Genomic DNA, 14707 nt, shown 5'->3' on the forward strand with positions numbered 1-14707 from the left:
AGCTGAATACAGTATTAACCTCTATAGCAGACTAGATTATTCTGAAGTACCGGTTGGGGAATATGACAATACATTTAGGCCAGCAGTGTGTTAGTAGAATGCAAATCCCTTGCTCGTGGCTTTTTATATAGAATTTGAATAATAGCCATGTTGAGTTAAATTTATTACTCATCATGAATAATTTCCAACAGCATCTCCTTGGCCTATATATTCTATATTTTGTTCCGCCAAAGCTGTAAAGGGTGAATAACGCGCTGTTTCTTAAGGTGAGCAATGAATATTCTAGCTGCAACTAGTATAGGGTCCATGGTAGGCATAGGTCTTCAGCTGAGCTGGCCCGATGAGCTTAGGTTTCCTGAACCTGACATTATGTTTTCAGTCATCACACTACTTTGCCACCTGGTAGAGTGGATCAGGAGGGAAACAGAATGACAGCAGTGCTATATCAAGCATACCCTGGCAGGAAGGCCTCAGTTGGAGGTGCCATGGCTTAACACTTCATAAAGGGCTCCATATATGATGCGCTATGCAATAACACAGGGCAATCCAGTGTGGCCTGATCATCTTTCCGTTATCCTTCTTACTGTTGCATTTAATCCCCAAATGCTGTCAAGGCGTTATTATTTGGATTACTATTTTTTACATTTAACCAACTGTTCAGCATTTTCTGTATATCTAGATGTAAACGGCAAGTTTACCCAGGGATTGGAGAGAGGGACATTTCGACAGTGGCAAAACATTAAGTGTACAAAAGCTTAAAGAGTGGATTGACAAATATACAGTAAAATCTTTTTGCATAAATTAAGCAAGACTTTAGCCTAGGGGAGACAGAACGATTGCAGCAATGGGTCATGCACGCAACAAATAAGACAGAGTTATCCTGATCACTGACCCCTTTTGAATACTTTTTGCAAAATGTAGAAGAGGACACGCATTTGATCTATCGGATATATAAACTGCTGTTGGTGGGTGAGGCACACAAAAAGAATGCTTCCTGGAAGCTTTGAAAAAGTAATTGGGGTGTCCTTTTCAGTAGAAAGAATACTGAGATACTGTCAGAAGGGCATTACACATGCCCAGGGTGAAACTCAGCTACTAAAATATTATTACAATGGCTAGTGACACTGCAACTCCTCCATGCTGTCAACGGGGAGATATGTGAACTGTGTTGAAGGTTATGCAGTACAATGGGGACAATACCACATATTTTATGGACGTGTTATTATATTCAAACCTATTGGAAATAAGTCCTTTTGGCAAAAAGAAGCAATGATGGGGACACAACTTCCAATCTCTTCATACTTGTGGTTGACACCTTCTCACTTATTTGCTAGTTTCACTTAACTCAACACAGTGTCTCTAAGTTGAGCTAGATTGCAATTGTGCCAGGTTACCAGAGGGCTAAGCACAGTTTAATTTAGTGACTTTTATGGTTGACCCTGACAAGATGTGTGGTTGTTGCTTGAGAAGGGTTTCCACCCTCCCTCAACCAACAGCCTAATTTCTTATACCTTCGAAGAGCACAGTTTATTACCTGGAAGACCTGTGACAAATACTTTGATATTCTGTCACATTTGCTAGATTTTGCAGCATACAAGTGGTCAAAAGTCCTTACCATTGTGTTCAAAGCATTACATGACACAGCCACACATTACCTCTAATAACTGATCACATGCCACACACACAATTGTGATAATTGGCCAACACCCACTACCTTACAGTCGTTAAACTTCAATGCACTACCTAGAGATTACTATCTATTAGGATACTTGGCCCTTTTCTTTTGAATGCCTCCCATCTCCAAGCTAAACTTCCCTTAATCCTGTGTCTCTGCCCCAGCTTCCAATAATCCAGAACCAGAAAATCATTTGAGAGGGCGGTAGACAAGTGCATGAAGAACGTGCCTTTTTAGCTATTAATTGACTTTTATTTGGTTTGTTTCTGTTTCAGCTCCTCGAAACATGCTGCGGTTGGGTTTCATCGTGCTCTGACAGACGAACTCGCTGCTCTGGGGATTGATGGAATCAAAACGACCTGTCTCTGCCCTGTCTTTGTAGACACGGGCTTTGTTAAAAATCCATCTTCAAGGTAAAGGAAATATTTAGCTCCATTAAGTGAGATTCAGCATTATTTGTACGTGCCTCCTCTCTGAATAAAATTTAATCTGAAGCCCATCACTAATTATTGACAATAGGTCTTAGTGAATTCACATAGCGCTTGTGAGAAAACAGCGCCACGTTTCTGTTTATGTTAGCCAGTAAACATTATCTAAAATGTATAAATGACCCCCATCGTTAAAAACGAAATTCTGATCGCACTGACCTCTTAAACTTCCAATAGAATGTTGGTAATCAGTAAGGAAAGACAGACACACACTTGTAAATTTCATTTGGAAGTTATTGCGTTAAAGAAACCAGAAATATTGAAGTCTGTTTGCCCCTTCCAGTCTAACAAACCATGCCTGATTTCAGGGATCGGTCTGTGTGTTCGTAATCTGCAATGCTCTTTTTATATTTTTAAGTCCAGAAGATGAGGAACAACGGACAAATCCTATTCCCAAGATTAAACGATACTATTCGCTCACTACTTGCAGTCACTGATGCAACAGATGAAGTGTTTTGCATTTCTTGAGCCACTTACTGCATCTCGCCAATACAAAGCTAGACACTCAGGGGGAGATTTATGTTAACTGGCGCATCCCCAGGGATGCGCCAGTTAACATGCGCCACAGTGCGCCACTGCTCCGCCACCCATGGTGCGCCGCATTTATGATGCTGCGCACAATGGTGCAAGGCAGTGAAGATGCGTGCCGCATCTCTCGGCGTACGGGCGGCGCATTGCAGGAGTCATGTCGCAAGTGCGACATGACTCGTGCAATGCACAGGAGCCACCTCTTCAATGCATTGTGCATCACCCTTACGCCTGCTTCAAGCAGGCGTAAGGAATTGACGTAGAAAGTGACTGAGTGAAATCTCATAGATTTCACTTAGCCACTTTTAGGAGGCGTTCCTGCGCAGGAAGGCCCCCCCTGCGCAGGAACGCCTCCTTATGGCGCAGGGCTTTCCAACGTGACGCATCTCCTAGATGCGTCACGTTGTAAATAGGGTGCATTGTTTGCGCCGCCGTTGCGTCACATTAAGTGACGCAATTGCGGCGCAAGGAGGCGCAAGGGCATCATAAATCTGCCCCTCAGTTTAATAACCCCGAATCAATATCTTGCACCTTAGGAACATTGCGGATTGAGTTTTCTGAAACAAGCTGCGGTCTTGGTAAGTTTGCTTCAGAAAAAAAGTTAGAGTGGCCAACCATAGCAAACCATTTGGCATTCACATTTCTGCTGAAAATGCACCTGCTACGTTAATGGGAGTACTTTTATTAAAAATGATCCACCACAGTGTTGCGGAACTCTAGACGCTGCATGGTCAGCAGGGCTGGGGTCTCTGCTAGTGCAGCAGCTTAACAAGGGTGCACAGTCTAAATATCGAGTTTTTTATATCGACCTACAGAAATATCGAGTTTTTAATATCAAAGGTACAGAATATCGAGGTCAAGAATATCGTTGGACAGAATATCGACCCGAAGGTAAGTAATATCGATTTTTTTTATATCGATGTAAGTAATATCGAAGTCAGTAATATCGATATCAAATATATCGATGTTACTAATCTCGATGTAACTAATATCGATTTTTGTACTTTTGTAATGTATTTTATTATGTATTTAATATGTATGTGTTATATGTGTTTGTTAAGTATTTTACTTGTTTTAAATTATATGTGTACTATTTTTATATATTAATAATGTTATTTTTAAGTACATTTTATGTTTTAGTACCGGAGCAGGTTGTGGGTTTATAGGGGAATAGGATGGGAAGTAATTTAATAATAGTAAATCAATTATACATTTTTAGGAGTTAATAATTAATTAATTAATTTTTGGATGTAAGTTCTGTAGCGGGTAGTGGGTTTATAGGGGAATTGGGTGGGAAGTATTTTAATTGTAATTAAGTAATGATTTATTTGTATTTTTTGGTATTCATAATTAAATTATTTTCAATTAATTAATAATTGGCAATTACATTTTTTAATTGTTAATTAACTTTTTTAATTGGTAATTAGTGTTTGTAATTGGTAATTAATTTTGTTAATTGTTAATTAATGTTTGTAATTGGTAAATAATATTTGTAATTGGTAATTCATTTTTTGAATTGATAAATCATTTTTTAATTTGTAAATATTATTTTTTATTTGGAAATTATATTTTATTAATTGGTAATTAATGTTTTATAAAAAGTATATTTTGGTATAAAAATAATTGTATTTAATTTTTTTAAATTGCTAATCAATTTTTATTCATTAAAATTAGTTTTCTTTAATATGTTATTTGTTAATATCTATTATTTGGTAACTAATATTTATTAATTAATATTTATTGGTATTTATTGTTAATTTATTCTTAATTATTATTCGATTGTAATTATGTTTTTTACAATTATTTTTTGGCTATTTGTAAATGATGTTGAGTTGTTCAAAATGTACATTATCATTTATTTTAAATACAAAAATTATGTATAAGTATGTTATATTTAATTTCTGTGCTATCCAACGCTTTCCCTACTGTTGCACTCACTGGTGTGGGAATAGTAATTTTTACCCTTACGCTATCCCACGTATTCCCTACTGTTGCACTCCCTGGAGTGGGAATATTAATTTTTACCCACCCGCTATCCAACGCTCGCCCTACTGTTGCACTCTCTGGAGTGGAAATAGTAATTTTTACTCCTACGCTATCCAACGCTCTCTCTACTGTTGCACTGTCTAGAGTGGGAATAGTAATTTATACCCCTTCGCTATCCAACGTTTTCCCTACTGTTTCACTCTCTGGAGTTGGAATAGTAATTTGTACCCACCCGCTATCCAACGCTTTCTCTACTGTTGCACCCACTGGAGTGGGAATAGTAATTTTTACCCCTACGCTATCCAATGCTTTCTCTACTGTTGCACTCGCTGGAGTGGGAATAGTAATTTTTACCCACCCGCTATCCAACGCTTTCCATACTGTTGCATTCTCTGGAGTGGAAATAGTAATTTTTACCCATTCGCTATCCAACGCTTTCCCTACTGTTGCTCTCACTGGAGCGGGAATAGTAATTTTATCCCTACGCTATCCAACGCTTTCCCTACTGTTGCACTCACTGGAGTGGGAATAGTAATTTTTACCCACCCGCTATCCAACGCTTTCCCTACTGTTGCACTTACTGGAGTGGGAGTAATTTTTACCCCTATGCTATCCAACGCTTTCCCTACTGTTTCACTCTCTGGAGTTGGAATAGTAATTTTTACCCACCCGCTATCCAACGCTTTCCCTACTGTTGCACTCACTGGAGTGGGAATAGTAATTTTTACCCCTACGCTATCCAATGCTTTCTCTACTGTTGCACTCACTGGAGTGGGAATAGTAATTTTTACGCACCCGCTATCCAACACTTTCCATACTGTTGCACTCTCTGGAGTGGAAATAGTAATTTTTACCCCTACGCTATCCAACGGTTTCCCTACTGTTGCACTCTCTGGAGTGGGAATAGTATTTTTTACCCTTACGCTATCCAACGCTTTCCCTACTGTTGCACTCTCCGGAGTCGGAATAGTAATTTTTATCCATATGCTATCCAACGTTTTTCTTACTGTTGCACTCTCTGGAGTGGGAATAGTAATTTTTACCCCTATGCTATTTAACGCTTTCCCTACTGTAGAATTTTCTGGAGTGGGAATAGTAATTTTATGTTATACGCTATCCAATGTTTTCATTACTGTAGTTTTTTTTGGACTTTAAATAGTAGTTTCATTTATTTATGTATTTAATATTTTTTGTATTTTATTAGATAATGTTGTATTTAAATAACTTGAAAAATATTGAAAGTATATTTAATTTTTTAATTTATTAAATATAATTATTTATTTTTATTTATGTTTTATTTTATGTGTGTACATGTATTTGTAATTTATAGTATTTTTTAATAATGTATACGTAATTAAAATAATTATTAAAAATTATTATTAAGTAAGTATATATTATATATTGTATGTATATTTTTAATTAAAGTTTTATTATTAAATATGTATTATTTATTAATTTTAAACATGATTACATATGTTTAAATATGTTTATAAGTATTATTTACTTTATTTTACTTTTTTTTTACAGAAAAAAACGATATCTTTAATTACGATATTTTTAACATTGATATTTTTTCCCGAAATTTTTGTACTTACAATGTTGTAGATAGGGTGTCGATATACTTGCCTTCGATATTCCAGCGTCGATATTTCTGTAGGTCAATATTCTGTCCGTCGATATTCTTTCAGTGATCCCTTAACAAGTACTCAAGCTGAGGTCTAAATCAACCTCAAAGTCAGGTGACAGAGCGAGGGCGGATGCAGACACAGCATTGAACATGCAGGAACATTTTGATGCACCGTCAGAGGGGTGGCCCAATCTGTATACCATCTGCTTTAAAATTTGGGGTCACTCTGGCTGCATGAGGGGTGCCTGAACATGGGGAGCAGCTGGTAGAGGTATCGCCCTCATGGTTTTATAGGAAACCATTTACCACAATGGAGTGTATGGTGGTATCTGGAGATCAAATATGATTTTTCTGCATGACTGCGAGTGCTGTGTTCCTGCAAGCAGTCCAGGAGGGTACCACATTTAGTGTGCCCAAACGTTAAACAGACACTGTGATGAGGACAATGGAGGTCTGTGGGGTGCATAGGCAGAGCTTGCTATGTGAGCATGGAGCAGTCTGATGTGTTCTTTTCTTGCAGAGTATAGGTGAACTTGGTTTGCAGAAACATCCATTTATGGTTGTCTGTGGTGAGGTCCAGCCTGGGATAAGCCTTCCTGAGAGACTTGGCCCAACGCTTGTTGACCCACGGTCGAAGCTGGCTAGCACCAGTCTGAATGAAGTCTTTGACAATCAGATTCTCAGAGTGTTGTAGGTCCCTGGTCTTTGTCTCCAACCCCAACCAGGTTGGAGAGGAAAATAAGTTACATGGAACTCAGATACAGTGCTTTTGTGTGAGGCAGTAAGTGGGTGAAGCAAGGTGGGCCACCACCAAAAAGGCCCCTGTTTGGTTGAGATGACCAATAGGATTGAGTCAAGGGATGGGTTCTGTCTGAACCTTAAACACCTGCAGACAGGAAGCCAAGGTTGTCCACAAGTGGATATATACAGATTAGTTATGGTTATTCCAACAGGTTACTCTCACCCCCCCCACCCCCCAGAGGACCATTCATTGCTGATCAAGTGCATCACTCGTTTCCCTGGAGAGCTGGCCGAACGCCATAGATACAGAATGAAGGAGTGGAGGTGCCACAGGTTTGAAGAAGATGAAGACACCTAGGAACTCAGTTTGGAAAGAAAGAGGGTCATCAGAACCAAGAATTACTGAGAGAGTCATGTATTGATTCCTGGTACGAGTATTATTTTGTTGAAGCAAGTTAATTCTATTTTGATTGTTTACAATCATCACAATATCTACACAAAAGTTAAAACAAAGGAAAACAATAGACAGCAGAACATATTTCCAAGAACATAACAGTAAAATCATAGCCGTTTTCCTACCCCACAAATTCCCATTAAAATTAGACAGCGTTTTATATTTATATATCTGCATTTACATTATTTTGCAAAGTGTAATGTAGAGAGCAGGAGGGCATTCTCTATGTTTGCCAATTTTATATCAGTGCATTTTCTTAAATGAATAATCAACTGGCCGTCTATTGCAGTATTACTACTAAGGCTATGAAATACTGGTCTTAGCAAAATGTATCGATCTTCTAGGAGTTGGGGTCAGTTGGGGGCAGAGGCAAATCAGATGTGAAACAGCTTCAAATTTGCCCTCATAGAGTCTGCAACACAAACGGGAAAATGTGATGTCCCTCTGCCAACCATCTCTTAAGACAGCAATCAGGAGAATCAGCAGGCGAAACTTCATAATGTATGTGGAAACTCTTGTAGTGATCAGGTAGTTATCACTGGGCAGTGTATGTTTACAGTATAACATTTGCTCGTTTGTATTTGCTAAATTCCAGGTTTTCTCGAAGGAGAAAGATATGCCTATTTCTTTAACCAACGTTTTAATTTTTGTGTATACTAATCTTTGTTGTTATAATTCAGCTGTCCCCGTTTCGTTTAGGCTTACCGTTTAAATTGTTTATCTAAATAGATGTCTGACCCATACAGTTACGACAGATTTCTTCCCATATTAAGGGTTTAAGTGTACTCACTCTAGTACTTCTCAGCCTATATCAATTGCCGACACTTTGTTTGTCCATAGTAAGTGACATGCGAACCAGACCTAACTCAAGCAATAATTATTATGTGGTTCTAAATATCTGAGCTCAGTAGATTGGGTAAGGCCATAGACCATGGTCTGAACCCAACCGTGCTTCGCACACCCAAAGGCTTTCTGCAGAAGGGTTTGATGACCCATGGAGGGTTGGGTGCAGGGCCTGGCCATAGGACCTGTGCTTAACCCGCACATATGTATATAAAATATTCACTGGGAAAAAATGGCTAAACGGCTGTTCTAGTTGAGTGACAATGCCAGCTAAAACATAACATTTTAAACTAACAAAACCACTGAAATGCAGCAGCTATAGTTATCTCAAGTAACTATACCTCGAGCCCCCGTCATGCACAGTGTTTTTCTCAATTATTTACTTTATACTGGGACTGCGATAAAAGACCAACCTAGTCGTGTTCTCCCAAAATCATATCTGTACGGATGTATGACGTTACAACGCATACTTTTACAACGCCTACCTTTACAGCGCATTTTTTACAACGCAACATCCATTACAACGCATTCCATTACAACGCATGCATTTACAACGAATTCTTAAGAACTACCTTTACAACGCATTCCAATACATCGCATACTACCTTTACAACGCATACCATTACAACGCATAACATTACTTTGCATTTAAGGTAAGTATTGGATAGTGTAGGGGTAATAATTACTATTCTAACTCCAGGGGGTGCAACAGTAGGGTAAGTGTTGGATAGTGTAGGGGTTAAAATTACTATTCTAACTCCAGGGGGTGCAACAGTAGGGTAAGTGTTGGATAGTGTAGGGGTACTATGTGTTGTAATGCTATGCGTTGTAATGGTATGCGTTATAATGACTGCATTGTAATGACATGTGTTGTAGTGGTGTGCGTTGTAGTGCCATGCGTTGTAATGACTGCGTTGTAAATGCATGCGTTGTAATGGATGTTGCGTTGTAAAAGTTTTGTTGTAATGGTAGTGCGTTGTAAAAGTTGCGTTGTAAAGGTTGTACACCTATCTATAAGCAAAAGGGCAACCAGGTTTTTTTTAAAAGAAAGTACAAGGAATTCACTTAGAGATTCTACCGACCAAGGAGAAGGGTTTCTCATTGAAATATTTTATCATTCTGTAACTGAACAAAAACTTCTCAGATATGAACAAACATTTTCATATGTATGAATTCCAATTTTGGATTTGTTAAGGTTACCGATTTGCAATTTTAAATAGTGAATACTTACCGATTTGGTATTAGGAAGGGATGTGTTTAGGGCATACCTTCTTAATAGCGAATCTCAGCGTTATGTTGGAATGTTTCGTGACCGAAATGCGGAGCAAAACATTAGCATTTTACCACCTATTTCAAGAAGGTGGTAAACCATTTGCAAACGGGAAAGGGTCTCTAAGGGACCCCTTCCCCTTTGTGAATGTTTGTAGAAATTTTTTTAACAGCAGGCAGTAGACCCACGAACCACTGCCTGCTCTTGAAAAATAAAAAGTTAACTTTTAATTTTTCTTTTTTAAACGCAACCTGTTTTTCTTTTAAGGAAAACGGACTCCATTTAAAAAAAATGGTTGCTTTATTTAAAAGCAGTTACAGACATGGTGGTCTGCTGACCCCAGCAGGCCACCATCCCTGAGATTTTAGTGATTCTTAATGGGTCACAAATTGCGACCTGCCTGTTTAATATTAATGAGGTAGGTCGATTTGCGACCCATTATAAAATGCTAAATGAAACTTATTGAGTTTCGTATATTCAAATATTGAATAACTAATTGTGATTCTCAGAGAATCGCAATTAGGTAATTGCTATTTGAAATAATGATACATGTGGCCCCAAATCCCTCACAGGCCCCACCCCATTCCCAGTAGGATGTGTAGCTGAGATTTCTGTACACCCCGTGAGTAAAATGACACATTGAACAAAAGTTGAGATATATGCTCTAGAGGGTTGTACAATACTTAAAGATTAAATACTTCTATGGTATGGAACTATACCTAGCAACTATGATATCAATGAAAACTGTTCTTTACGAGTGAAATTTAGGCTAAGGGTGCTTCCTTAGAATACCTTTATTGCATGTCACGGGACAAAAGCTGAAGAAATTGGTAAAAAGTACTTGGGAATGTGAATTAATTCAAAATAGAAATAATTTACTGGATGGTTTTCTGTCCCTTTTATCGGGCACTACGTGTGAATTGGTTTAAACCACTGTTTACAAAATGTGATATGTGAACTGCAAATTAAGCTTTGACCTCACCTCATGTCTTGTGACAAGATCCTCGATAGAGCAATATGGTAATTACCGCTTTTTAGCAGCCAGGTTGTAAGTAGATGGAAATATGTTTTTTTGCGTATGGTGATATATATTTGATGGCAGAAAATGCTTTCTTTCTCCTGTTTTACTTGCATTGTGTAGCAAGAGCCTGTTGCAATTACATTGTAGATCATCAAATGACGACTTAATATTTTCACTAATTAGCTCAGTTCCAAATGTTGCTCTATAAATGAGTGATTCAAATACAATAATTTAATAAACTATTCCTTTGAAAATGTTAAACCAATAGATAAAATGCAAAATATGGTTAGTGAATCAGTACTACCCATATGACTTCTTTAACTTTATGTCCTCCAGAGTTCTTGGAGGATAGCCACAATGTCTAATACGGTTGTAATTGTGTTTTGTCTTCCGCTCTGTAAATAACCAGTGCATAATAATAACTAATTTTAAACAAGAGAGATAAGTAGGAGGAATAATTGACAAAGTACAGTTCAAACAAACTATTTTTAACTACTCTCTTAACTTCTAACATTCTACGGTTTCATTTTCAAAGTTTGCTGTTCACATAAACAGTTTACAAAGAAATATTGGGATTTGCATTCCAAATGCTTTAAGATATATTTTTTATTTTTATTTTTGCTAAGCAGAATTATACCATCAATACCAAGAATAATCATGTGGTAGAAAAATGCATTATAGTGTTCAATGGCCACTTAGCCAGACAGTCAAGCAATTTGAATACAGAGCGCCATGTCACTAATAAAGGTTATACGATACTATAAATAAAGTAAGAAAGTGCAAACTACCGAAAAACAGATAAACAGCATACAGGGACAACTATACAAACTACCCATAATAAAATGCAGTCATGTAAATACAGGTAAAATGACAGGGAATGCGTATCCAGTACCGAGCAGATGACATTCAAACATCTCAAATAGGTGTCTTTTAATGCGATACCATTAAACCAGTAATCCCTTCTTTTAATCACGAAATACACAAAATATAAACTTTGATATAAAAAGATTTGAGGTACAAACTATCATGTAACGAATCAGTCAGTCAGTCAAAGATCTTTATTCGGAAAAAATGAATCCATAAAAGTACACAACAAATGCAATGGCATACAGTACAATACAAGAATGAACAACCGAAAAAATATAATCTGTCTGATGTGCAAAAATGCAGAAACATGTTAAAAAGACAAGACAATATATACAGTATTTTTTTAAAAATTCTTAAAAACAGCGACAACTATCCGAACAAGTATATGTGTGCAAATTACAATGTGCAAAAAAGAGATGATATAAAGTGCAATATGCAAATTGTGGGTTCTTATCAGTCAATGTGCAAAGTAGCTCGTGAGCGAACAGCAGCATTGAGAAAACAGCTCACTCTAAATATTATTTCATCAGTACCTAACATCAGCAAATACCTCATTGCAATCTTAAAATCTAGGAGAACGTTTTTCCTGCAATATGGCATTAAAAAGTGCACAGTAAACGATTTATAGAAATCACAGAAAAACATGAAATGCATAAATAAGGCTTTGTTTCATAGTCGGGTTACATGGACAACCTAAAGTTTCCAAATGTTTGTTATAACCCAATGGAAAATTTAACAGATTTACTATGCTCCCGTCCCGGAAACGGAATAACAAACTTCTATTCCACCTACCAAGATTTAAACGTAGGTATTTCTGGGGCGGGGCAGAGTAACTAGAATTGAGCTCTAAATGGCCCATATATTTTGCGACCGTACATTTTGGAAAATGTATCCTTTCCCGTTTTTCTCTGTACAAGTTGTACAAAGCCCTTTTAATACACTTCTTGTGAGAACGATCTATAAGCTTAGGGGATGTAAACAAATGACCATGCCCTGCATTTGTTAGACTTTCATTTACTGCTTTCAGCCATGGTATATAATGTGCCCTATCACATTTTAAGCAGTCTAATATTATATCTTGGGTCAATATGGCTGCCGGGTTCGTCCATATCTTTAACCAAAAAAGGGCAGGCCTTGATCTAACAAAGTCCTCAATATAGGGGATGTTTAATTCACTATGACATATGTAATTTGAAGCACAGATAACTCCACCCAACACCTTTCGGCAAAATCTGTTTTCTTCCATCTGGATATGGAGACAATTTGTGTATCCCCATACCTCTGCACCATAAGTGCCGGTAGGGATGCATTGTGTTTGATAAATCTTAATTAAAGATGTTATCACATCCGCATGGTTGGGTTGGCGTAGAGAGATTATGGAGTTAATAGCTTTACCCAATTTGTTTCTTGCATGAGAAACATGCGGTTGCCAAGAACCGCTGTTTGAGAACAACAGCCCCAAATATGGGAAAGTGCATGTGCTTTGTAAAACGTCCTCCCCTGAGGTTATCCTTGTAATTTTATGCTTTTTTGGGCCACAGGACATAATAAGGGATTTTTTGAAATTTGTACTTAAGCCCAAATCAGCCATAAAACCAACGAAACCTGAGATTAAAATACGCAGTGCCTTTGGAGTGCGGCCCATTAGGACCGCATCATCAGCGTAGAGTAGGGTGGGTATCGGCATGCCGTTGATATACGGTACATCTTTGGTTAGGGTACTTAATGAGCTGCTCAATTCATTAATGTATAAAATAAAAAGCAGAGGGGCCAGGACGCAACCCTGTCTGACCCCCCTGCCAATTAAAATGTTACTTGATACTTCGCCAGTGGAGTTAATACGCACATGAGCTCTTAGGTTGCTATGAAGATAAGATAAAAAGTGCACCAAATTTTCATCTAAACCATAATTAAGAAGGACGGTCCATAAACGGGAGCGGTTTACAAAATCAAAAGCAGAACTCAAATCCATAAAACCAAAATATAAGGGGGATTTTTTGGCTATTGTATATTTGGCCATTATCAAATTTAGGTTTAAACACTGTTCTACCGTGCCCACCTTACTGTGGAACCCTAGCTGGCTTGGGTGTAAGATGGAACTTTCCTCCGCCCAAGTTCTAATTCTTTTAAAAATTACCCTACCCAAAACTTTCAGGGTGTTATCAATTAATGATATTGGGCGGTAACACCCGGGATCCAGCCTGTCGCCTTTTTTAAAAATGGGGACGATAGTACTGTTTGACCATGTTTCAGGAATGGATTCGTGTGTTAGGTTATTAAATACATTGCATAGTATCGGTGCCCAGAAATTGATTTCACATTTTAATTGGTCGATGGAAAGACCATCTGGGCCAGGTGCTTTATTACTGGCAGATTCGGCAATAGCATCCTCTACCTCAAGCAATGTAATATTTAAAGGAGTTGGGGGAGGAAGGTTTACTACAGGGTGATCAGATACAGCATAAATCTTTGAGAAGTGCTCCACCCACACAGGTCCCAAGATGTTACAGTTAATTGATGTTATATTTGAGCCAAGTGATCTTAAGTTCTTTACCTCCCTCCAGAACCCTGGAGTGTCTTTTAGGGCGGCTGTACGTACAAGGGATTCCCAATGATCTTTAACTAGTTCATTGGATCTAATACGCAGGGTGGATTTATACCTTGCTCTCAAGAGCCTTACCTGGGAAATATCCCGTGGTTTGGCCGTGAGAGCAGCCCTTAGATCCCGATTTGCCTTCGAGCAAGAGGCATCAAACCATTTTGGGGCTTCCTCAACTTTCCTTGATGTTGGCTTGGAAATCTCGCTTTTTATTGCGAAGCAGAGTTCACCAAATGATTTAATCAAGTTACCCCCGCGGCTGTCAATATCTAGACAATCCGAGATCAATGCAGGATGTTTCTTAATCACGGTACCCAAGACACCCCTATTATCCACCCCCCTCCAAACAACCCTTAATCCATCCGTTGTGGCAGCCAAATTTGCTGCCCCAATTTCCCTATGTGGTTTTTTCCCCCCTAACAATTTTAGATAAATCACAATTGGGTAGTGGTCACTATATACATTACACACTACCTCTGCTTTTGATAAAACATCGGCAAGGGAAGGTGAAACAAATATATAATCAATAGTTGTTGCACATCCGTGACCGATGTAAGTAGTGCTTATGTCATTGCCAGCAAACTCCATAGAGTTTATAAGTTCTCTAG

General features: G+C 38.0%; 1 protein-coding gene across 2 annotated transcripts in view; it reads left to right on the plus strand.

Moving 5' to 3' along the window:
* The window catches only part of LOC144818644 (17-beta-hydroxysteroid dehydrogenase 13-like), a 377312-nt gene that overhangs the window by 274084 nt on the left and 88521 nt on the right, over window positions 1–14707 (plus strand). For both annotated transcript variants that reach the window (XM_078676267.1, XM_078676268.1), the window contains exon 6: window positions 1951–2088. In XM_078676267.1, the coding sequence (XP_078532393.1) occupies window positions 1951–2088 (138 nt within the window). The remainder of the gene's footprint in view (window positions 1–1950; window positions 2089–14707) is intronic.

Source organism: Lissotriton helveticus, chromosome 2_1, assembly GCF_964261635.1.
Source record: "Lissotriton helveticus chromosome 2_1, aLisHel1.1, whole genome shotgun sequence".
NCBI lineage: Eukaryota > Metazoa > Chordata > Amphibia > Caudata > Salamandridae > Lissotriton > Lissotriton helveticus.